The sequence below is a fragment of the Alosa alosa genome, chromosome 7 (assembly GCF_017589495.1).
Source record: "Alosa alosa isolate M-15738 ecotype Scorff River chromosome 7, AALO_Geno_1.1, whole genome shotgun sequence".
In the NCBI taxonomy this organism is placed as follows: Eukaryota; Metazoa; Chordata; class Actinopteri; order Clupeiformes; family Clupeidae; genus Alosa; species Alosa alosa.
This window is the reverse complement of record NC_063195.1, coordinates 27,236,612-27,260,788: the sequence shown is the minus strand read 5'-3', so window position 1 is coordinate 27,260,788 and position 24,177 is coordinate 27,236,612. Positions and strand designations below refer to the sequence as shown.

The window sequence follows — 24,177 nt, the reverse complement described above, 5'->3', positions numbered from 1 at the left end:
TGAAGCCTTTTACATGTCATCCTGTCATCAAAGCACCTGATCTCTGGTCTGTTTATTCCTTAATTCTGTTGTAGCCTAGTCCCTCTCTCCCCTCTCATCAGTTTACCTTGTTTTGGGGGCTGAAAGCACTCTGTCTTCACCTGAACTTCCCCTGGACAAACAAGTTCAGAGGACAAGGGACCAGTCATGGAGGAGGCATACGGACACTTTTCTATATCTATGTACACAAGAAGAGAAGTTGGTTCAGTAGTCTACAAGAAAGAGACTACAAAAATGTATTCACACTTGCTAAAAGCAGCTCTCTCTTAAATAGGCCTAACCTTCAAATCAGATCATAAGGCTAGTTTAGTTTTATGGAAATCTAGTCTAGTTTAATGGAAATACAGTATACGGGAGATGATGTCTTAGATTATAAATGTTATTTAATTGCATAGCCTAATTCATTTTTGGAATATTTCAAACTAACACAGTAGCCTACATAATTATGTGAATGACACAGCTTTGTGCGTCACTGTCAGGAATTGTAATTTTTTTTGTCAATTACACGTCAGTACACAAGTGTAAAGTTTACTTCTAATGCTCTGAGAGGCGCTCAACTTCCTTGCTTAATAACCTGAGCCTCGCTATCGCATCTTCAAAGCAAAGAGTGATCTCAAGAATAGGTGGGGCTTTGGAGGCGCCGCGGTTACAAAGCTCTATCATAAACTTCGTCGGGTTGAGTGTCTCAACTTTGCGCCGAAAGACAACTTGCGTCGTCTGGAAACTTTGCCTCTCAGAGAATGTTTGACACTGAAGATGATGCGAATTCCATCTTGAACATCTAAGTGGAGGGGTACATTCACGTCTTTTGGAAAAGGGACCCCTGTCTACAGTTATATTCCATGCGAATGACAAAGGTTGTGCTTACCTTTCCCATACATCGAGAAAGCCTCGCCTGAAGCAGGTAAAGAAAAAATGCTCGGACCTTAATGAATGTGGAAGCTCGAGTGTAATGCAGGATCTGCTCAGATGATAACCATTAGGATGTTGTTGCATCCTCTCAGTTTTCCTGCATGTCAGATTGGAAATGGGCCACGCTTGTCAGGTCAGTGTAGCCCATCAGTAGCCCATCAGTGTAGCCCACTTGCACCACTTTTTATGTGTCATAGGCTCACAGAGTTTGTCCGAGGACTTGCTCACATTTTGAAATTAGCTGTTGTATCATTACATCTTCGAGACTTAATGTAACTCGCTGAAATGTGTTAGTAGGCTATGGCACTTCATTTTAAGAGATTCAGGATTTTAGAAGAGATTGTATTTGTTATTTGTACACGCACCTGTAGACAGTACGGTAGGCCTATAGGAATTTTAAGTAGGCCTAAATAATTTGTAAACTTGTCATGTCCTCAGAAGCGCTAACGTAGCCAACACGAAAAAACTGTAGCCTATGTGGCATAATCTGATTACGAATTTCTGTTATGACTGGCCCAAAATGTTATTTAGTTAGTAGCCTATGTTTATGTGTTGAAGTTTTATGGTTTACAGGAGACCTATTGCGATTCAGTCATTGCTGACTTTATCTTTCTTACATGCTTTATACACAACACAACAGGCTGGGCTGGCAGTGATCTTAAAGCAAACACCACTGCCTGCATTAGCAAGTTTACAAACATTCACTTCACAAAAGCTCACTATATAAGCCTAATCTCTGAGGGCTCACAGCTTTGACCTGACTTTAAGTGATGTTTATTTTATCTCGATGCAGTGCATTTCCACTATTTCAAATCATCTCAGCAGTGTATCTGTCTTTGGATCGATTGTATAACATAGAATTGAGTAGAATAAAATGATATTGATTTATATATTGATATATCCTTTATTGTCACAAAGGGAAATTTGTCTTGCGCTGCATACAATGCCTACAATACAATCAAAAACTCACAAGACAGACAATACAGCAAAATACTACAACAAACATTACAAACAAACATTAAAAATGAATCAAAGTCCGTGTCGCCAGTCAAGCAGTGCCACCAGAAGTTTTCTGAAATTTTCTTCATTTAAAATAAAATAGAGCAGAACATAATGGAGTGGAGTTGATTTAGTTGAAAACACATCTCCATTTCTATGTGCTAAAGACAACTAAGGTGCTGTGTGTGTTGATGAATCAGACATGATGCTTTTGAGCTCAAGTTCATTTTCACTGGATTCAGTTCACAGTAACACTCTCCAGTAATTCAGTTTACAGTAACACTCTCCATCAAGCCAGTAGCCTACTCTGCGACTGTACTGGGAGAGTCATTTGGCCCTGGACTTGCCTGCTGGTACTGGCCATAGGGCCAGACCAGTAATGAAACAGAGATGGCCAGACCAGTAATGAAACAAAGATGGCTAGTTTGTTTTAATAATTAATTTAAAATGAATTATTAAATAATAATAATTAATGTCATAACCTTTTTCAATTTATGATTGAACCAATTCATTTGCTAGCCTTTCATTGTGCCATGCTAAGCCCTGAGATATAGGCCTACTGTACAGAATCATTTTATGGACAACATGGCTTGTTCAAATAATAAGGATCTGTTTGTAAATATTGTAAGTCTTAAGACAGTTGGTCAACATAGATAAGAAAATGCCAGTTTGTTGGCATATATTGGCACAGTTGTCTAGTTGAAGTTGTCCTCTGTGAGAATGTGATTTTTGTCAGATGTTTGTTTGATGGAGAAAGACAGAGAGAAAGAGAGTGGGAGAGAGAGAGAGAGAGAGAGAGAGAGAGAGAGAGAGAGATCACAGCACCGTGGTCGAGAGGTCAGAGCAGTTCAATGTAATTTATGGTCTGTCACTATTTACACTCTGGATACACAGAAAAACACCGTGAATGTCTAACGCAACAGATGTGTTTGTCAGGACATTGAAGTGCACACTGGTGTCCTCTCTCTGAACCGCTGTGTTTCTTGAGCACTCATCCAGCCATTACAACGGAGAACGGCCCTGATTAAGCATCTGTATGCAAACAGTGTGTGTCTTGTGCAGTGTGGGCCCTCGTTCCTGCTCTGAACATGACTTTTTCCCAGAGTTCCAGGCTCTATCCTGTCTGTGGCACCCCATTCCAGAGTCTTGTAAATGAGAGGCTGGGGTTGATCTCTGTCAGGCTGCTTTTATGACAGGGAGTGTGTGTGTGTGTGTGTGTGTGTGTGTGTGTGTGTGTGTGTGTGTGTGTGTGTGTGTGTTGGGGTGGGTGGGTGTGTTTGGGGTGGGGGGGTGTTGCCCAGTCATTGTCCTGGAGCTCTTCCTCCACGTCTGTCCTCACCTCTCCTCCTCTTTCTCCTCCTCCTCTTCTGCCCCCGGGTGTTGTGGAGCAGTGGAGCAGCTGTTACCCCATGGAGATGTTGCCCTCCACCACTGTTTCTTCTCTCTCTTCTCCTCCTTTTCAGTTTTGTGAATGAGGGTAGACATTTGTTTATGGGAGGTGGGGAGTAGTCACAGGATGCCTCCATGTATGTCTGTGCGTGTGTGTCTGTGTGTGTGTGTGTGTGTGCGTCTGAGCGTCTGACTTTGCATTCCCAGGAAATTACAGGGCAGTGACACAGTGGCTCCGGGGCGACGTGAAATAAATCAGTTTGACCTTTAACTCCAGACTTCTAATTACAGAATTCCAAACTAATCACTTTACGATTTTGTTACGATTCCGCCAATTTTTGTCGAGTGTCTGAGAACTTCCCTGATTTCGGCAGTGGGCTCATTCCTTGATGCTTTGGACATCTGGGCTGCTGGGATCTGCTATGTGTGCGTCTGATACATTCAGATATATCAACTGAGGATTCCTGAGGTCTTTGTGTACTTTGATAAAAAAAAAAAAAATCTTATTTTATATTGAATACATTTGTGGACATAGACAGACCTTGGCCTTGGGAAAAAAAAGACTTGCTTTCATGCTTACTGTTGAAGCACAGGGCTTTTATGGCCTTAAAGAAAGAGGGTTAAAATGGCAAGAAAGAGCATTTCAATTTTTTTTTTTTTTTTCAAATACTCCATTTTGACCTGTTACATGATCAGAAATGAGTCAAGACTCTCTCGGCCTCTTAGGCCCCCAAGGCCTTGCATCCCCTGGCCTTATATCAAAATAATGTAGAAAAATATTGGAAAATATTGGAAATTGACTTTTGCTAATGACCAATGAGCCACAAGCACCTAAGTTTGTTCCATCCTAAGATGCATTTCCATCCCGATGCTTATCCCATGTGTATGCCGTAATGTATGATAGTGGGATGGGAATAGGAGCGTTCCCTCCATAGGTTGAGTTTAAGTCATCCGTTTTCAAAACGGAACCTGCGATGTAAAGCCCAAGTAAACAAAGTAACGAGTCACTGATAGCATCTATTGTGCTGCCCTGCTTCTAGGAAGCTCTACCCCCGGAGAGGCGCGTGTAATTATACGGATAATGTAATTGCGCCCTGTGTTTTGGTTGCCGTTCTGTTCTCATGCTTTTGAAAAGGCCCTGTTGCTGTCTACTGTCTCTACGAGTGTCAACACTTCCTGCTGCCGGTCGCGCAGGCTGGGGGGGGGGTTGGTGGACGCTTGCTTGCTCGATCGTCCGCTCAGCCGGTCTCCTCCTTCCTCCTCACCGCTCGTTTCGCTCCCCGACACGCCCCTGCGGCTGTGTTGTTGTAAATCATGTGTGATTCATAAAAAAACAGGTTCTGCTGTCTGCCCGGGCCCCGTCGTCAAAAAAAAAAAAAAAAAGAAAAAAAAGCCAGCCAACAGACGTACAAATAGAGCTTGGCCTGAAGCCATACCTCCCCTTGCGTCGTCTTCCTCTCTGCCACCCTATGCATTGGGCCTGCTCCTGTCAACACCTCTCTCTCTCTCTGTTTTTTTCCCTCCCACTCTTCCTATTCTCCTCCCAAACAGCTTTAGTTCATCCCACTAGCACCCGGTCTGGCAGCAACGACGATTTGTCTCCTCCATTGTCTCTCTTCTTTTTTTTGCTCTCTCTATCCCTCTCTTGCACTCTTCTATTCCTTGCTCTCTCTATCCCCCTCTTGCACTCTATCCCTCTTTCTTTCTTTCATTATCCCCCACCCCTCTCTCTCTTCTGTGTCTGTCATCCGTGGGAAGTACCTGGCAGCAGATGCGTTGTCAGGTGGGGGGGGGGGGGGAGGGTTGGTGGTGGGGGGGTTGCTGGTGGTGGGGGTGTTGTTGTGGGGGCTCATGCCCAAACATGTCTGCCCTGGCTTTATGACCACACGGTGGGTGTGAGAATGAGCTTGCCCACTGGCGTGTGTGTGTGTGTGTGTGTGTGTGTTTGTGTGTGCGTGTGCATTGCATTATATTTGTTTGTGCTTGCACATCTGCTCAAGCATGAATCAATGGCTACAGTTGGTTGGCTTGATGTTTACCATCATTAGTTTTACAGACTTCTCTGAGTGACAGTATAGTGTAATACACTTTTACATGCAGATCCGGAAAATAATTTATGTCCATATAAAGCATCAGACGAATAAGCTTTACCATAGAACTGCCAGCATTCAGAGATCACAAACACTGGTGTTTACACACACTAACATTCTTTTATTGTCTCCCCAGGTTGCTTGTCATGACCAGCCTTTTCTAATGCTCTCCAACAATGTGGTGATGCAAACTGCTTCCTGAAGACAAAAGCATCCATCTGTCTCTCGTCTTAACTGCTTTGTGGAGATCCCTCCATCTATCTCTCATCTGTTCTTTACGGGCTACCTCAACCGTGCACTCTCTCTCATGGCCCATCCATATGAGCCCTGGCCAAGGACAGCTCCCCCTGGTGGTGGCAGCGCCGATGACATGAACGTGTCGTCCTGGTGGGACCTCCACCCGGGGGCCGGGAGTTGGATGGACCTGCCGCCGGGCCCTGGGGTCGGGCTGTCGGGGATGAGCCAGGGGGGCCCCATGGGCCTCCAGTCAGCGCTGGGACCATACTGCCACGAGGCCCAGCTGTGCAGCTTGCCTCCCGCCCAGCTTGGCCTGACCCCCCACCCGCACCTCTTTTCCCAGGACGGCTTCAAGATGGAGCCCCTCGGACCTCCAGAGCTGCTTCAACAGCAGCAACAGCAGCAACAGCAGCAGCAGCAACAGCAACAGCAGCTGTACACAATGGAGGAGCCGCAAGAGGGCGCCACTTCTGTACCTCGACCAAAGTCCCAGCGGCGATCGGGCTCGCGGGCGTCTGGTCAGGCTGTGTGCCGGTGCCCGAACTGCGTTCATGCCGAGCAGCTGGGCAGTCAGTCTGGCGGTGGCGAGGACGGGCGCCTGCGCAAGCACATGCACAACTGCCACATCCCGGGCTGTGGCAAGGCCTACGCCAAAACGTCGCACCTGAAGGCACACCTGCGCTGGCACAGCGGCGACCGGCCGTTCGTCTGCAACTGGCTGTTCTGCGGCAAGCGCTTCACGCGCGCCGACGAGCTGCAGAAGCACATGCAGTCGCACACGGGCGCCAAGAAGTTCAGCTGCGCCGTCTGCACGCGCGTCTTCATGCGCAACGACCACCTCACCAAGCACATGCGGACGCACGAATCGCTCGCCGCCAGGGAGGAAAAAAACACCCCTTTGGACGCCCTTGGATCCCCGCCCTCCCCTCACGGGGCCCCTGCAACGGCGGACGGTGCTGAGGTCCCTCGCAAGCTCAAGAGTGAGCCGGACGCCGGCCTGGGCTCAATGTCGGGACAGGCGGGCAAACTGAGCTAACTGCATCTCCACATCTCCTTTTCGCAATCAGTGGAGAAGCATTAGAGGCCGAAAGACAATCAACACTTAGAGAGAGTCTTACTTTTTTTTCAGACACTGATTGACCACTAATGTAAATGTTCCAAAGGTGTCTTTCTAGTACCCTTCTATTTGGTAGTCTACTGACTCTTGGTAGAATTGTTAAGTACAGACTGACTATATTGGCCATTTTTTTTGGCAAACATTGGTTTCTGAATGGGACAGCGATGATGACTCAAGAATGGACAATGGTGGAAGATGCACACGATTACATTACTGCTACTACTGCGGCATTTCCTGTGGGTTTGGGTTACCATTGGGTTACCATTGTGTTCAAAGTGTTTTAATACATGTATGAATGCATTTGGAATCACCACTGCCTCTTGACAAGTTAAAGGGGAGATCACTTTTGTCTCAGTTCTACCACAAAATAGCAAGACCAAAAATGACTGTCATGAGGACTGTGATGAGTAACAACAGACACCACTTCTCAGTCAGAGTCAATGATTTGTAATATTTTGAAGATGCGTTTACTTGATTGTAGATAAATCAAAGTCAAGTTGTGAAAGTGTGTCTCAATAATATGGATTTAATACTATTTATTATTCCTCTACACGTGACTTGAAGGATTTAATCTTAAGGTCATTTAGACTCTGGCTGCCATTGTGTACAATAGAAGAGTTGGGAATTGTACACATCTTCATAATTTTATGTTTTTGCAATTTATCATGATTTTGTCAATACTAAGACTGAAAAATGAAAGGCACAATATGAAAAATATTTCTGTATTGAGGTCTGGAACACTGATATATTTTGTATTAACAACATCAGCACACATAGAGAAAAGACAGCATCAAACTAGTGGCATTTTCAAACATGCATGATACATAGATTACAACTGTGCATAATTGATTTGAAGTAGCTTCACAATTTCACAGATTGTACATCATCATTGTTAGTGCTACCCATGTAATAACACTGACTTCAGTGGCCACTGGAACTTAGTGTGGTAACATGAATCAGATTTTTTTTTTCCAGTATTTCAGAGCGTGGCATCCGAGTAGTTCACCTAGAGTGTAGATATCTATCCAAAAGCATATGTACAGGTCACTGTTCATTTTACAGTTAAAAGCATAGAGTAACAAGTCATTCTTGTCATACAACATATCTAAATGCAATATGAAGCATCACTGTTGCATTTACATCAATTCAATATTCACACATACTCTTACTCGCTTGGTTAAAAAAAGCACATTGAGAGGGGGGAAAAAATCATCCATTTTGGATATTATTTATGGTTTCTTTTTAGATTAATTGACATTTACATTGACTAGTGCTTAATAAACAGAACATATGCGTGGCACTTACATGAATTAGCTCTGCACAATCTTTATGTTTACTAGATTTACACAAACAGCTGCTATCCTCCCTTGTCATGCTGCATGTTTGGGGTTTTTTTGTCAGTTGGTTTTGTTAAACTATATCTAATGTGGTGTGTTACACATATTCTATGTAAATAAAAATGATTGACATGTATAGACATTTTCTGCAATTACAGAGCTAAAAGGGAAGAGACAGCAATCCAGTTCATTTGAAATTAAAACTCTATTGTTTTTATATTGTTACATTACATTACATTACATTACATTTGGCTGACGCATTTTTAGCCAAAGCGACTAACAACATGGTAAACAGTTTAAGTTTTAGAGCAATTCTCAATAATTTTAGGACAATTTAAAAACATTAGAGTACAGTAAGAATAAGTGCATCAGTGAGTGCTGTTTTTAACAGTGACTTGTCAGTTTAAGACGGCTGGTGAGTGCTAGGATCAGTAAGACTTGTTGTAAGTGTTGCTATGAGAGGAGATGTTCTCTAAAGAGCTGGGTCTTCAGGAGTTTTTTGAAAATGGAGAAGGATGTCACTGCCCTTGTAGGAACTGGCAGTGTGTTCCACCAACGAGGAACAACAGATGAGAAAAGTTTGGATTGGCTTGAGCGTACCGGTGGAGCGTACCACATATTGTAGCAGTTAATGATGAATTGGGCTATTGGGATGGGGATAGTCTCTACATATACTACACATACATCATTATTTTTATTTTATTGTTTTTAAATGTAGTATTTTTTCCCTGCTGAGACACTGGAAATACTGTTTGTTTCATAGTGTGAGTGAATTATAGTGTTTCAGTGAATTATTTGTTCATGATTTTGTTTTTGTTTTTTAGATGCATTTTACACTGGATTTTTATTTACTCGTTGGCAATTTTACTGGTACTTACAGAATATTTTCAAATTGTGTAATTTAATTGATGGTTTAAAGACTGATTGTAAGTAGAATATTATAAAATGTTTCTAAGATAATAAAGTTTTACCTTAGATAAAGTGAGCATCACATGCATTCTAGTTTTTTAGTATATCAGCTTCCAAAAGCAATAATTATTATTACCCCCATTAAGTATTTAGAAAACAAAGCCAAAGTGAATGGGCTTATATAGCGTAACCACTTCTCTTACCAATGTACTGCTGTCAATTACAGTCTAGCGGCCAAATAGTTAAAACAAAATGGCCAAAAGACACAGCCATGCACAATACATAAATATGAACTAGGGACTATTTTATTAAGCCTCTAACACTCTGCTAGTAAGTTACCCAAGATATGGTCACACCATGTAGGACAAGAATGCCTATGAAATGAACACTTGGTTTATTTGAACCATGGCTTATCTAAGATGTCTCCCCTCTCAGGGCAGAGAATATTTTGATAAAACAGCGATGTTTCTTAGGCATCCGGGCATCTCTGCTTTTCTCTGAGTGTCTAGATGATTGCTCAATCAGTGGGGTTTCACTGGATGAAGACATATTGGCTGAAGCTACCAAAATAAAGGTTTTAAAATATGAAACACAGCTAAACTTCTCCAAGAAAAGAAAACATTATTGTAAAATGTATATGTCATATTCTTAAAAACCTTTTATACAGAAATGTAAGAAACTAGGTCTCCTTACCTATGACAGCAGTGGTGGAGAGAGCACTCTGATCCTTGTTGGAGGAATGCCACTGTTTTCTGCTCTGTGATGGGACATTCTAATTGAGAATGAAAAGCCGCCATGTTGGTAATAGCAATAGGTCCATAAAAAAGTCGGCTCTGTAACTTTACTTGACAGTATCGACATAAGAGTGATATGACACTGTCATGAACATGTCATAAACAAGTCATAAACTTGTATGACATAACGATATCAATACTGTTAAGTAAAGTGTTACCAAAAGTCAAAACCCAGCCTTGATCAAAGCCCAAACTTGGCAATGAAAGACTGACAAAAATCATATTTCTCAAAATGTCACAATTGTATGGGTGTGTTAAATGACTATTGAGTTTACATGAGGAATTTTTACCTTCCCACCAATGTTGAGCTTCTGGAGGATCCCACGCTCTCCTTTCCCCTTCACAGGTTGTGTGTCACATATCTGTAGAAGCTCCTTAGTAAGTGATGTGACTATGGACGTCTGAAACGATGGGCGATTGGACTCCATGGCTTTCAGGAGATCCGTTTCAGATCCAAACTCGGTGAGGAGATTGCTGTAGACAGCCCTGTAGATCCTGTGCTCTCTAATATCTTCAGGATAGGGTTCTGTTGCTGAAATGCCAGAAGAGGCACTGAACGCAGCAACAACCTTGTTTATGAGTTCCCCGGCTTTGCTGACCATGTCATAGGAGAACCATCCATAGTTTATCTTTGTCAACAGTTGAACAACCAGTATAGTCACAAGGCCAGTGTAGTCATCCGTGTCCATGGGAAAGGCCTTTGGCCATGGGGTGATTTGGACACCTTCACTGGTCCCAGCACTCATCTGTGGTTCTGCGAGCTTTGAACTGAAGCTCTTTGTTGCTCCCAAATTTGATGAATGAGATGTTTCTTCAACTGCCTCCAGATCACTGTTTGGGCTCAGTGCCCGGGTCAGACCACTCATGACCTCTTTCACCATCATTTCAACGACGAGGCCCACTGTGTCACTCAGGATTTGTGGTGGGGACTTCGTAGCGGCCATTTTGCCCTGAGCGTCTGATGCTACGTCAGTTAGGCTGCTTGGGCAAGAGATTGAGGTCTGGGCTTGTTGCTGTGAGCCTCCCTTAACCCCATCCCAAGGGGAAGGAAGTTTGAAACAGGGGAGAAAAAGATGTTTGACACTCTCCTCAATGTAGAGTTGAAGTATTTCAGAGGTAGTTAGCATCCCTGACGCTTTCTCATGCTCGTGCTTCAAAAGTGCAGAATCTGAGACACACTGTCTCGGAGTTGAGTTGTTGCTCCTCATGAAAAGACCATAGATCTGATCAATGAGGTCATGGGAAAATGAGTTGACACTGCTGCTGGACAACGATCTCTCAAGGCTTCGTGCAACCGAGGTAAGACCTTGGGCATATGACAAAGAAGCCTCCCCGTCACCAACTTTCTCCAGTACGACTTTCACAACGTCAACCATGGTATCCCGAAGAGATTTGCCATCCATGTAAGGGAAAGGGCTTTCGGAAGAGGTGAGCACTACCCCAAGTAAAATCTCTTGAGGCAAAGGTGAGTGCTTGCCCTTTCGAACAGAGGAGGAAGCTGAAGTAGGCCTCTGCACGTCCATGTCTCCCAGACTTTGTAGCATTGTGTTTATCGTGTTATGAAACAAATGGAGATGCTCAGAATCATGTCCCCACATTCCAGAATTCGGAACTTCTTCCTGAATGCAAACGAGCACATTGCTAATGGCTTGTTTTGCACATACCTTCTCTTCGACCTTAGATTCATGCAGCTGGGAATTGGTGATAAAATCTTTCACCTTCCTCCGTAGGCTTTCAAATATCTCTCTTGTGACTGACCAGATTTTAACCTTAGAAGCCTCCTTCCCAACCTGAGACTTGTTAAGCAAAACAGATGAACCTCCCTGGCTTTTCCCTTTGCTATCAGAAATGGTGTTATCCATTGCATTGTATGATGTGGACTGAAACAGAGTCTGAATGCCTTCAACGACAGTGCCAACGAGATCAGATGCAGTTGACTCTGTTGGCAGGGAGGAGGCTGTTCCACTGCTTTTGGCTGAATTGAGTAAAACCTGGCTCACTTGTTTCACTGCTTTTGTCTGAATGTCCTTGCTTGAGAGTTTCTGCATTATTTCAGTTATCGGAAGGACTAATTCAGCAGAACATTGTCTGTTGGCTGAACTCTGCATTGAAGGACTAGATGTGTACACAAAGTTGTTTTCGATTTCCAGCATGATGTTCCCTGCCAGGTAACTCCCTGATGTTGGTGTCTTTCCTTCAGTGCAAGACATCTGGTCTTCTGCTATTTGCTCTTTAACAGACATAATAAGCTCTCCCATTACTTCCTTAGTGCAGTCTTCCAGGTCAGTTGTCTCTGGCATAACCTCTGTAACATCCAGAGAGCCAGATCGGGCAGCATTGCCTTTTGATAGGTCAGATATGTAATCCTTTGAAGACGTTTCCTCCAAACGTGTATAGGGCCATTTCCTCTGAAAGGACAACTGGGCAAAAATCTCTCTCACCTTAACCTGCACACTGTGATATAGTTTTGAGGCAGCAGAGGTAAATTCTTGCTTAGGGATTTCCTTTGTGCTCCTCAGAGTCCCCAGGGGTTCCATAGAGCCCATGTCACTTTGGTTTGTGATTCTGAGCGACTGGAGCGACTCGATACACTTTCGCAGGTCTTTTTCAAACTGGTCGACAATTTCCGAGGCAGCAGCATTTGCATTTTCAATCTCTGCCTCCTGTGGCGGAGAGGAGGCACACGTGTCATTCTCTGGCTCGGCACTTTCCTCTATGTTGTCACTGGACACAAAAGGCCGGAGAGTGCCGTTGCTCTGGACTGACGTGACAAGCACATCCACAACGGCGTCAAAAGCATTCCTCTGAAATGTGGAGCTTGACAGATTCTGAATGCACACAATGGAGAGCGAGTCCTCAATTGAGGAGGAGGTGATATTACTCAGCTGGGAGATTACATTCCGTACATAATCATTGGGCGTTGTTGATAGATCGAGTGATGTCTCCTCTGGCTGAGCGGCCTCTTTCTGCTTATGGTAAGAAGCTATTACTCCTTTTAGCACATTGCGTGTGCAGGTGTCAAGGTCAGGTTGACTTAGAGCACTGTGACCAGACTGCGCTGCTTCACTTTGTACCTGGTGGAGTTGCAGATGGCTAACTGTCCTGGCCTGAGGTAGCTGCTCATTGCGACAGCTAGCCATTTGAGTGAAGTCCTGGGTAGGATCTTCACCTGGTTCCTGGGGATTTTGGTCAGAGACTTCGTCACTGCTGGGAGCAGAAATAGCTTGGTGCAGATGCAGCTCAGTGGGTAGTTGTATGAAGAAGTCCTTCAGCGTTTTCTGGACTTTAGCAAAGATTTTTTTCGCTGCCAACAGGGCTGGGTTCTTCTCAGCATTAGGCTCCATCTTCTCGATACTTGAGGCATCATCAGGTTGAGTCTCAACTGCTGTTTCCTCGTTTTCATCCACACATTCTGCTGACTGCGCGATTGCCTTAATCTCTTCCACAAAGTTCTCAATGACCAGTGAGGCAGCCTCCTCAACAGGTTTCCAATAGGGTTCTGGTGAATGCTCGGTTTTACTTCTTGGGGCGTCTACAGAGGCAGGGGTATCAGTGGCACAGACATGCGTATAACTTGGGGGAACAGAGTCAAAATTCTTCATTTTAATGACCAGAACACTTCTCACAGCCTTGTTGGCCTTCAGACGGAAATCATCAAAGGAAAATGGTCGCTTTCCTGGCTGAACAGCTGAACTGAACAGACTGTCCAGTGTTACTTGTGAAATACACTCAATATGATCCCCCTGGTTTTCTTCGTCATAAAATGAAACTTCAGACAGAGACGCACTTTGGCATGCAAAGGCTTTCACAGCCTGCCTGATAGACGAAAACAGGTTTTTGGCAGGTTTGTTCTTACAGTCATCCTCATCCTGTTCATTCAAGCTCGACTCGATAGTGTCAATGATGACTGTCATTGAGTCACTCACTGTTGAGGACAGAACTGGGTCCAGGTCTTCCTCAGAAGGGCATGCATCAGAGCACCTCTTCCAGCAGAGAAGGGACTGCCTTGCATCCTCCGCACTTCTCCGACTATCCAGCTTAATGCTGACCTTCTCGACAAACTCCTCCTCAGCGTTGAAGATCTCATGAAGGGCTGAGCTCCCTGGTTCACTGGAAGCTGCCTTTTTGAACTCAGCTAGACTAGTGTTCACCCATACCATAGCTTCCCTTACAATGGAATGGGTCAACTCTTCAGTGGCTGATGGGCAGCCCACCACGTTGAGCTCCTTTAAGGTTGCCTGGACACTCTGTCGGATGCCTTCCTCTGTGATGCCAAACTGATCTAGTAATGAGATCTGCTGGGACCTGAATAAGATCATCAAAATCAGGCTTAATCTTTATGACATGATGACAGGCATCAAACAAAGGCATTCATGCCTTTGGGACATTTACAGCAACATATATTTAATTTTTACATTGAAAATCTTCTGTCATCCTTGTGTAAATAAACATACCTCTCCTCAGCAGAGCGGCGAGAGTCAGGTGTTCGGGTCACTTCCTGAGTCTGACCACTGCTCCCTTCTGTACTAGCCTTCATCAGCATGGCATTATTGAGCACTGTGATGTGCCGTCCCTCGTCACTCCATCTGAGCGATGGGCCGGCTGTTTCCAAATCTAAAAGGCAGTAGTGTGTCTCTGGACAGGTCAGGAATTGCTGCGGGTCCACTGTCAGCAGCTTTATGAGCGCGGGGACGACCGCGTTCATTGAGCTCATGGTCACATGCTGCACCAGGTTCACGCACAGTTTCAAAAACTGTGCCTTTGTGACCTGTTCAGAATCGGAAGACAAGAAGTCTAAATTTAACGAGGAGACGATTTGACGAGCAATCTACAAAAGAGTAGACCTAGTACATCAGACAACTTACAGGGTCGGCGGTTGCCTGAGAGAAGGCCACCCATTCCCTTTCGGAAAACAAAGATAATGTTATTCGTTGTAAGCCATGTTCTATGACCACACAAAATGTCAGTGTTGAAGTGCTTCTGCAGAATTAACATGCTCTCTATGTTACAAAGAGAAAAGGACAGCCTACTGCTCCGTTAGATCGGTCAGGTAGTCTGTGAGAGGTGAAAGCTCCTCAGGCATCTTTCTGGTGGGTGCCATCAGAAGACCTCCCTCTGAGGGCTGGACATCAGGGTGAGTCTCTGGAGCAGAGGCTGCTCAGGGCAATCGGAAGGGAATGAGTGAACAAACAACAACAACAACAACAACAGCAACAACAAACACAATCTGAACTTCTGCGTGTCAATCCCACTGATATACTTGCATAAATTTCACTTTTTATGCAATTTATATGATTTAAATACACACACATGGAATTTACCAAGCCATATATCAACAATCAGCGAAAATACTGAATGTTAGATTACCTTCACCAGATGTGCCATGGTTCTCCATGGCATTAGTCCTACCACTGGACTTCTGAATTTACTTAAAGACAAATCACAGAATATTTTACTAATCAGCATCAATCAGCTGATATAAAACAAAAAACGAAAAAAAAAAAAAAAAAGAAAAAATCTGCAATCATATAAGGATGTTTGAAATCTAGAAGTCTAGCCTAGTAGTCTACGTTCATGTGACATAGCTTATCTTGAGCAAAACAGCCATCACAATAACTATTTTGGAAAAACAGTGATAACGCTAACAGGATTACTGATGATAAAAAAACGAGTGTAATTGTGACTTAGCCTATTTTCAAAAAGGAATAAATGGCTAATGTTTATTTTGTGTTGTTTCAGATTGATCATGGAGATGCTGAGGAAGACAGCATCTCCATACACTTAAACTTTGTCCAGGTTGTTGAATAAAAATAATAAACACTTATGTATAAAGTCCCCTATATATTGTGTTAGTAGCCTAGCTTATGTTTGTTTGTATGTTAGTTTAGCTGTTGGGAAAACTTTACGAACTTTAACCTGGGTGAACCTATAACGAACCTGTTAGCAAATGTGTAGCCTAGCAAACAGATTTTTCAGGATAATTAATTACCAATCACATTTCACATGTCAAAATAAAGCCGACTGATATCTGATAAACGGGTCCGTACCACCACAATAAGCGGACCCGTATTGCATATCATAAGCAGATCTGGAACACGTCAGTAACAGAGACTATCATACGGAACTGGGCCAGTCTTAGCCCTTATTGGCACCAGATCCGTCAAACGGATCCAGACCAATTTTGGACCGATGTGCGTTTGGACGCCGGATCAGGTCCATTATGCAGATCCGTGCCGGACGTTGTGGTAGGTGTGGCTCAGTTCCGTCCCAGTGTATGTTTGCTATCTGGGATATTTGGTTAGCTGCAGTGATATGGATAAATGTGTCATTTGTCACAAAAGGTCGGGTAAACTGGTGAATTTTAAATTAAATATCGAATTATTCTATAACATGGAGAGGAGCTCAGGAAAAACGTGTCTACTCCATCTGGTGCTATATAAAGTCTATGCTCACTAGCGCCCCCGGCTTGAGTGCTTTTGACACTTGCTGACAGACCCATGTTAATGTTCTCATGACCCATGTTAGGTTTGCAGTTATGTTTGCAGTTATCAACAAATCTTGGCTTATCAATGTTCAGTATTCTAAAAGTAGAGTCTAAAAGCAGTCTAAAATCAATACATGTGAGAGTGAATCAAATTATGAGTATTCCCATAGGTTTACCTTATTTTCTTTCGAGTGTCACATCTTCCTTAGTAGCCTAGGCTTAGTGTAAGTCCTTAGTGAGTGATCTGAAATTGACACATTGCACTTCTTGGAATTCAAATAGTAAGAATGTCAGACTTTGATATTGTGTATTATGACATCACAGTCACTATTCACCAAAGATCTTAGAGCAGAGTGCTCTAGATTCTTGATTAAAGCTAAAATTGAAATTGTTGTTGCTATTTGAAAAAAAAAAAAAAAAAAAAAAAAAAAAAAAAACTCACCATAACATTTTAGGATGCTGGCCAGGGTTTGGCCAGACAGTTTACTGATGTTTATATGGCGTAGAACACATTAGAAGGGTATAGAAGTGCCACACACTGCCACTTTAGGCTACTAAACTTGTCATATGGAGCCAGAGTGTGCAGCATTTCTTTACCATTAGAACTGTTTACCAGTGGCTATAGCACCTCCCTAAAAAAACAGTAGGTGTGCGTTTCACATATTATTTAGAGAAAACATTAAAAATACAGTTTGAACACTATACAATTCCACCGCTACGGGTGTGGTGGTGGACCACTCACTCCTCAACCGCTCTTGCTTTCTGTGCGCAGTGCATCGTTGCCTAGTTAGCCAATCAAAGAAAGGATGTAACAAGGAAGTTTAATGGATAGCCAATCACTGACAGAGGGAAGCCGGCCACTGCTCTTGGTGGTTGATTCTCTCAGAAATCGTGTAGTCACTGTGGGCTTGTATTTCTTCTAACTGAAACTGCCCGTACACAAAGACGGCAGTATAATTTCACCACGCAAATCGACAAACTTATAAATTTCAAGATGGTGAGTACATTAACGCTATGCTACTGAAGATTGCTTATGTCTGTATAATAAGGGGTTCAACAATAACTGAATCACAGTTGATTGCCCTGCTAACATTAGCTTGCAAGTTAGCTAGGATGGCTAAATTATGTCAGCTTGAAACATTTGTGTTGGTAAGCCTGGTAAATTATCGCCTGCTTCTTATTTTGCAAAACTATACGTTTTCAATTGAACTGAAGCCAGTTGTTAAATTAACGATTTTGAGACAGTCAACCTAGTTATAATAATTTGAGTGTTAGCAAGATATGAACACTAGCTAACGTTAGCCAACTTGGAAGTTACATGCATCTGCTGTATATTGCTAGCTAGCGCTTGCTGTAGCCACATCGCTAGCTGCGCAAGCGAGCTAAATCGAAAGTGATGGTTTGTAGAAACCTGTCCTACCTTTATTCAGTTAAAATAAACTAAACGAATAATGGATGCTAAGTTAGCATTGCTAACGTTATTATTGCAAACAAATATCCATATCGTTGTTTGCAGCAATTGGTTGTCTGTTAAGTTAGCATTACCGTTACTTACTTTCATACCTGTTACCTCACCTTTCATCTGATTCCCAGTTCTTTTCACTCGAGCTGTCAATGTTAACCAAAAAGTCAACTATGCCAGTAGCCAATTATGCATTATAGTCTCGTTAGTATCTTTTGGCAGTTGTAGGTGTGGAAATATTAACACATGGATTTTCCCCTGTCCTTGTAGTCTATTATGTCCTATAACGGAGGGGCCGTCATGGCCATGCGGGGCAAAGAGTGTGTGGCCATCGCAGCAGACCGGCGGTTTGGGGTTCAAGCACAGATGGTCACCACTGACTTCCAGAAGGTCTTCCCTATGGGAGACAGACTCTACATCGGCCTGGCAGGCCTGGCAACAGACGTACAAACAGTGTATGTTTGAATTTATCCTTTTCTTTTTTATTTATGCTTTGCAGTCATATTTTTCTTCTGTACTGCCATTTTTCATTCATTAATAATGGTCAAGTATTCATTTGTAGTGTTTTATTGATTCTGCTCATTTTGTGCTGATCTTATTCTTGCCTGTCCTCTCTCATTCTTTTTTTAGAGCGCAAAGACTGAAATTTCGTCTGAACCTGTATGAGCTGAAGGAGGGTCGTCAGATCAAACCAAAGACATTTATGAGCATGGTGTCCAACCTACTCTACGAAAGGAGGTGTGTAGTTATGAAGTGCTTTGATTTATGAGCAACTGTACAGTGTCATTCATTCAAACTTTATTTATTTATTTCTATTCTCACCTGGCGACCAACATTAGACTGGATGTGTACTAGTTCTATAGAATAATGGGACTTGGTAGTAGTAGTTACGGGAATAGAGCATGCCTCAGTCAGACTCTTTAGTCTCTTAGAGTGCTGGACCAAACCAAGTCCAAAAAGGGAGAAAAGCCTGCACTGTGCATAACGTACACACGTTTTTCTCCCTTTCTTTACTTGTTGGAAGTTGTGCAGAAGTTGGCAGGCAGAAACGAATGGACAGCAGCATGTCCCGATTCTGCTCAGTGCGCTGAAGTTTTGTGTGGATTTCTCTGCAAGTAATGCAAAGTATAATCTTGGAAAGCACCGAGGCACCACCAGACTCTTCTCAACTGACAGTGGGTCTGGAAAAGGTTCATTGACTTACGACTTCCAGCAGGGGTGTAACTAGCAGCAGACGCGGCTCGTTCACTTGGGCAGGAGGGGCAGAGCCCTACTAAAGATTCATCCACTAGAAAAGTAGATCCACAAAATATTTTTTTAAAATAAAATGTTGTTTGTTTATTATTGTAATCAGTGGCAAAGTACTCAATCATGTTACATTTTTGTATGATTTGCAAAGAAATTTCGCAAAGATCTTGTTGATCATATCCATAGTTGTTGTAGGCCTACTGTAACGTTACATTTAATTTCTGGTAGGGCAGTGATGTCACTGCCCTGAAGAAATTGAACAGCGCCTGCTGTTTGTCTATGTAAATCTGTCGACCGATAATGGAACTGCAGCTAGAGCGCGGTTAGTAGAAGGTCGGGTGGGCGGATCATGCCACTGCCCACCCTATACGACGTCAGAACTTACTGCCTACTGTAGGTAGTAGCCTATGCCTACTGTATTAGTCCGCACGAAGTTTGTGAGGTCAGGCAGACAGTTGAAAAATGGCGAGTGAAGTAGTTACTTGAGTTTGTAGTTAACTTAGCTATCAAAGACCTAGGACCTGATCAGACCAACATTACATTACATATACATTAACATCGTATACCAACAAACAAAGGACAAGAGTCGGTCATTTAATCGAACATTTTCACGTTCGTGGTAGGCCATATGTCTGATAAGAAGCTCTGGTTGTCCTGAACGCAATAAAATGTTCTGTTTTCCATGCCTGCTTTTCCGATCTTCTGGGGGACAAGGGGATGTTTGGAGTAGGCTAGTGTAGGTGTGTGTGACATGAAACATTTTTCAGAGAAGGCAAAAACATGAGGCTAGCATCGAGTTGTGCAAATTAGCCATGCTGGGGAAAGCTAATATTGCAGCACAACTTCGATGAGGGCTACACTGTAAGTGCGAAATCGGGTAATGAAGTTTGTTCACCTGAGAGTGACACAGATAAAGTAAGGCTGATTGCACAGACATTTGATGGGGCTAGTGTCATGGGAGGAGCATCTGGTGGAGCGCGTAATAAAGTGCAAGGCGTGTAGCCTACCCTAATTGCTATGCACATCAATTGAACCTGGTGATGGAAAAGGCTGCGTCAGCAGCATCCTCAGTGCGTGTCTTCTTCTCGGATCTTTATGGTTTCTCTGCTTTTTTCACAAGATCTCCGAAAAGATTTAAAAGCTTATTTTGGAGTGTTTCGAAATAATTGAAACATCTGGAGATTTTAATACAATCTCAGTTAGAGGCTAAAGGGTTTTCTATTTTTTATTCCTTAGACCTGTTCTAAGATCATGCCCCGTGTAGATGTGCTCTATGCACAGCTGCAGAAAAGAGCACACAGTGCAGTGGAGGCACACAGGGTTACAGACAAGTTTGTGGCCAACATGAGAACGATAGGCCTACATGATGTCCCGTGCCTTTGTGCAAAACATACCGGTGTCCAGGATAAGCGCAGGACCGCTTGTAACTTTGCGCAAATTGCCTATGAAGTGTGACAATCATAGTTACTGCCACCGACAGATTTTCATTCACTGGCCATTTGTCTGCCGCCATCCTATTTGATAGTTCAAGCTTCCTCAAATGTTCCAAATCATTCCCCAAGGAGCTTTTGAAAAAAACTGCCCTTTTACGTGTATGTGTCACTTAATATTAATTTCTATACAAACCACACGCAACACACAAGCACTCATTCATACACACAGAATATTTACCTTTTTAATGAATAGCCTACTTTTAATTTACTCTTTAAAGTTGAGCTGGCTCTTGAACACAATTTCGTTACTTATAATTTATTTTATGAGTAGGCTAGGCCTACATGACGATAAACAACTTAAACTTGACTATGAGAGCTGAGTGGTGTAAGGCGGCGTGAAGCCTACACTTGGAGCTCTAGTGGAATTTTGATTTCGCAACGAATTTTCGGTTATTTGTTTCCCTCTTGAGTTTTTCCCCCAAAGTAGTTCTCCACTGATCTGAGCTAATGAGCTGATTACCTACATTGTAGCTTTTATTTGTCTGGAATCTCAACATTTTAAACTTTACTTCTTATGAATAAAATAACATTAAGTAGGCTAACATAGGTTAATAATGCATTAACAAAACGGTATTTTGACCGCAAGTGGTAACATAATGGAATTCCATTCCCAAGATTTCGCTCATAGCCTAGCCATAGAAAGAAAGAGTCGGAAAAATGAACAAAATCTCTGTGGACCGCCCTTGTGCGTCCAGCTGCCGGTGACCTGGAACTATGCCAATCTTTTTTTCTAAACTTGATCAACAGACTCTGCCCCGCCTATTTGTCAACCCAGGAGCCGCTACTGACTAGCAGTGAAATTAAACTTAAATTGATCCATTAAGCTCTTACCAAATTGTTTCAGAAGTGTAGCAATCTTGTAAACAAAGGTTTTAAATGCAGTTATTTACTCCGTTCCAAAGAAATCCACATCCATGCCGGATTAGTGATTGTATTTGTGTGCCTGTGTTTTAGGGACATAGGTACAATATAGTTGTATAACGTTGGATAAACAAGATGATGGAGCTGTTGATGCACCTGCCTTCCTAATCCACAACTGAAATGATGTCGCCCCCTTTAGGTTTGGACCTTACTACATTGAGCCCGTCATCGCTGGGCTGGACCCCAAGACCCTCGAGCCTTTCATCTGCTCCCTGGACCTCATCGGCTGCCCCATGGTGACGGAGGACTTTGTCGTGAGTGGCACGTGTTCGGAGCAAATGTACGGCATGTGCGAGTCTCTCTGGGAGCCCGACCTGGTGAGTGAGAGAGAGAGTCGCCGACCAAACACACAGGGTCCTGGATCCCTCTAGACACAGAGGATCCTGGGTCCCTCTAGACACACAGGGTCCTGGGTGGGTCCCTCTAGACACACAGGGTCCTGGGTCCCTCTAGACACACAGGGTCCTGGGTGGGTCCCTCTGGCCCTCGATGTGAGTGGTGGAGAGTACCACACCGCCTTTAATGAGAACTTGTGATGACAGTTTTTCAAGAGAACTGCTCTTTAGGTTTGTCTGGAAGTCTGCTGGTATTAAGTCAATGCACACATCACATTACATTAGCTAATTGCATCGCATCAACGCCTATGCAGCTATGAATTAGCTTTTGAGATGTCTTGTAAGGTCCATGCAGTGTCACTTTTATCCAGCTGCCTATCGGTGTTACCTTTTGAAGGTGCTTGACAAATGACGACTTAGAATGATGTCCCAGTATATGTATTGCAAGCTGAGTGTATGCTATTACTGAACATGGACTTGCAGTGCGCCTCTCTCTCCTGTTCTCCTGTTGAAAGTGCTTGTTGACTGTTGCAGAATCATATGCGAGAGTGTAGAAGTCTGCGGAAGTGGAGTGCTTTGTGTACTTATTGAACATGCTGCTTTTTTTTTGCGGTGCGTGTTGCTATGCTAATCTCTTTCTGTTCTTCTGTGTCCACAGGCGCCCGATGACCTGTTTGAGACCATCTCCCAGGCCATGTTGAATGCTGTGGACAGGGACGCCGTCTCTGGCATGGGGGTTATTGTGCATGTCATGTGAGTGTACTTGAGCTTTGCTTTGCTTGACCACCTAGCCTCCAAACATGAACTGACGTGATGTTGCCTTTCATGTGATGTGCTAGTAAATAAAGACAAGAGTGACAGACAATTCTGAGGTGTTGGGACACTGCTGCCATCTGTCTGTTACCAATGACTGCTCTTCAGGGTGCTCGATGTGCGCATGTAAGCTTTGCAGAATTGGATCCCAAATACAGATGCCTGGCGTTGTTGTAGCATGCTGTTTATTGGAAATAGATGTCTTGCTATCAATAAGCTAAAACAGTTTTTAAGATGAAATGAATCCTGTAAACCTGTCTCAAGTTGGAAGGTGTAAGGGCAGGTGCTTGAACACCGCTTACGGTCTACTCTGTTTTATGTGCCTAGTTGGTTTCAAAAAACTAATGTCATTGTGTTCTGTGCCTTTTCCCCTACAGTGAGAAGGACAAGATCACCACACGCACCCTGAAGGCCAGAATGGATTAGACCTCTCCACTGCTGCGTCCAGTTTTTCCATTCACCTCAACCTCACTTTTTATATGACAAAAGAACTGCTCATACTGTTTATTGTTTTCTTATTGGAGTTGCCCTGTTCATTAAATAATAAATCTCTAGTGTCCTGAAGACTGTCTGGCCCCGTCTTATGTCCGTAGTTGAAGAGAAGTACGGTTTGAATGCTGTGCGATCAAAGCCTTCAGTCCTGTTTCTGGACCTCCCTGCATGGAAAGGCATCTACTGACCCATCCCTGCCTTAGCCAGACCTAATTGAAAGTGTAGAATTATAATGCTCTTGACTGCCTTGAATCATACATGTTCAGTTAACCGATTGCCAATCATGTATGCAGATGCAGTAGCCATATATCAAAGGATCAGGCTTTTCCAGTATGATTATATTACAGCATTGTGGTAGCCTAGTACAAAGATACCAGTATGATTATGATGACCGCCACAGTGAAGTGGCGGTCATGTAGGTTTAGTCAGTGTTTTTTCTTCTTCTTTCGTTCAGTGATTTTGTGTCAACGATTCGCAGGACACTGAAAGACCAGGGTGCGCGGAACTTTGTGGGTATTCCCACAAGGATGGCACGGAACCATTGTCCCCCAGTTTTCTGTGAATATATCGAGAGCCGCAGGGCCTAGGAGGACCACATTTGTTTTGGTATGTTGGTCTCAAGGGGCCATGTCAACCCATCCCATAATCACTCATTTGATGTACAGCGCCACCTAGTTAAAAATGAAAAAGCAAAAATTAGGTGTTGTAATCGCTGGTATCTCAGGCTGACATGGTCAAAACTGCATGTAATTGGAGGTGTAGGATCATTGACACCCTATGAATGCATGCCAAGTTTCATTAAATTCGTTCATGGGGGACCATACAATAAATTAATGTGTACATTTAGACTACACTATGCATGCAACACACATGCACTCATTAACACACGCAAACACACACATTAAGATACATGCACAGACATACACACGCATGCATGCACGCACGCACACATAAAGATACACACACATGCATGCATGCACGCACACATAAACAAACACACACACAAAGATACACGCACACACAGTAGACATGCAGACAAACGTACGCCCACACAGGCATGCACGCAGACTCCTGTACACACACTCACACAAGTACGCGCACACAAG

General features: G+C 43.3%; 3 protein-coding genes across 4 annotated transcripts; 2 read left to right on the top strand and 1 right to left on the bottom strand.

Moving 5' to 3' along the window:
• The first annotated feature begins 715 nt into the window (after positions 1-715).
• On the top strand, positions 716-7,614 carry sp6 (Sp6 transcription factor). The gene is made up of 2 exons (XM_048248525.1): positions 716-943; positions 5,566-7,614. The coding sequence occupies exon 2, from the start codon at positions 5,737-5,739 to the stop codon at positions 6,700-6,702; it is 966 nt and encodes a 321-aa protein (XP_048104482.1). The 5' UTR covers positions 716-943; positions 5,566-5,736; the 3' UTR covers positions 6,703-7,614.
• A 1,792-nt stretch (positions 7,615-9,406) lies between these two features.
• On the bottom strand, positions 9,407-17,053 carry LOC125298089. Of its 2 annotated transcripts, XM_048248754.1 has the most exons (9): positions 16,750-17,053; positions 16,484-16,551; positions 15,191-15,251; positions 14,854-14,977; positions 14,689-14,725; positions 14,278-14,591; positions 10,114-14,128; positions 9,723-9,801; positions 9,407-9,589 (listed from the first exon to the last, which is right to left on the bottom strand). In XM_048248754.1, exons 3-9 carry the CDS (start codon positions 15,216-15,218, stop codon positions 9,444-9,446), a joined length of 4,743 nt encoding a protein of 1,580 aa, XP_048104711.1. In that variant the 5' UTR covers positions 15,219-15,251; positions 16,484-16,551; positions 16,750-17,053; the 3' UTR covers positions 9,407-9,443. The 2 variants fall into 2 exon arrangements, with proteins under 2 accessions (XP_048104711.1, XP_048104712.1); XM_048248755.1 differs by lacking the exons at positions 16,484-16,551; positions 16,750-17,053 and adding an exon at positions 15,871-15,899.
• A 107-nt stretch (positions 17,054-17,160) lies between these two features.
• On the top strand, positions 17,161-23,143 carry psmb3 (proteasome 20S subunit beta 3). The gene is made up of 6 exons (XM_048248756.1): positions 17,161-17,304; positions 18,040-18,224; positions 18,400-18,507; positions 21,571-21,748; positions 22,425-22,519; positions 22,957-23,143. The coding sequence occupies exons 1-6, from the start codon at positions 17,302-17,304 to the stop codon at positions 23,003-23,005; spliced, it is 618 nt and encodes a 205-aa protein (XP_048104713.1). The 5' UTR covers positions 17,161-17,301; the 3' UTR covers positions 23,006-23,143.
• Positions 23,144-24,177: the final 1,034 nt, after the last annotated feature.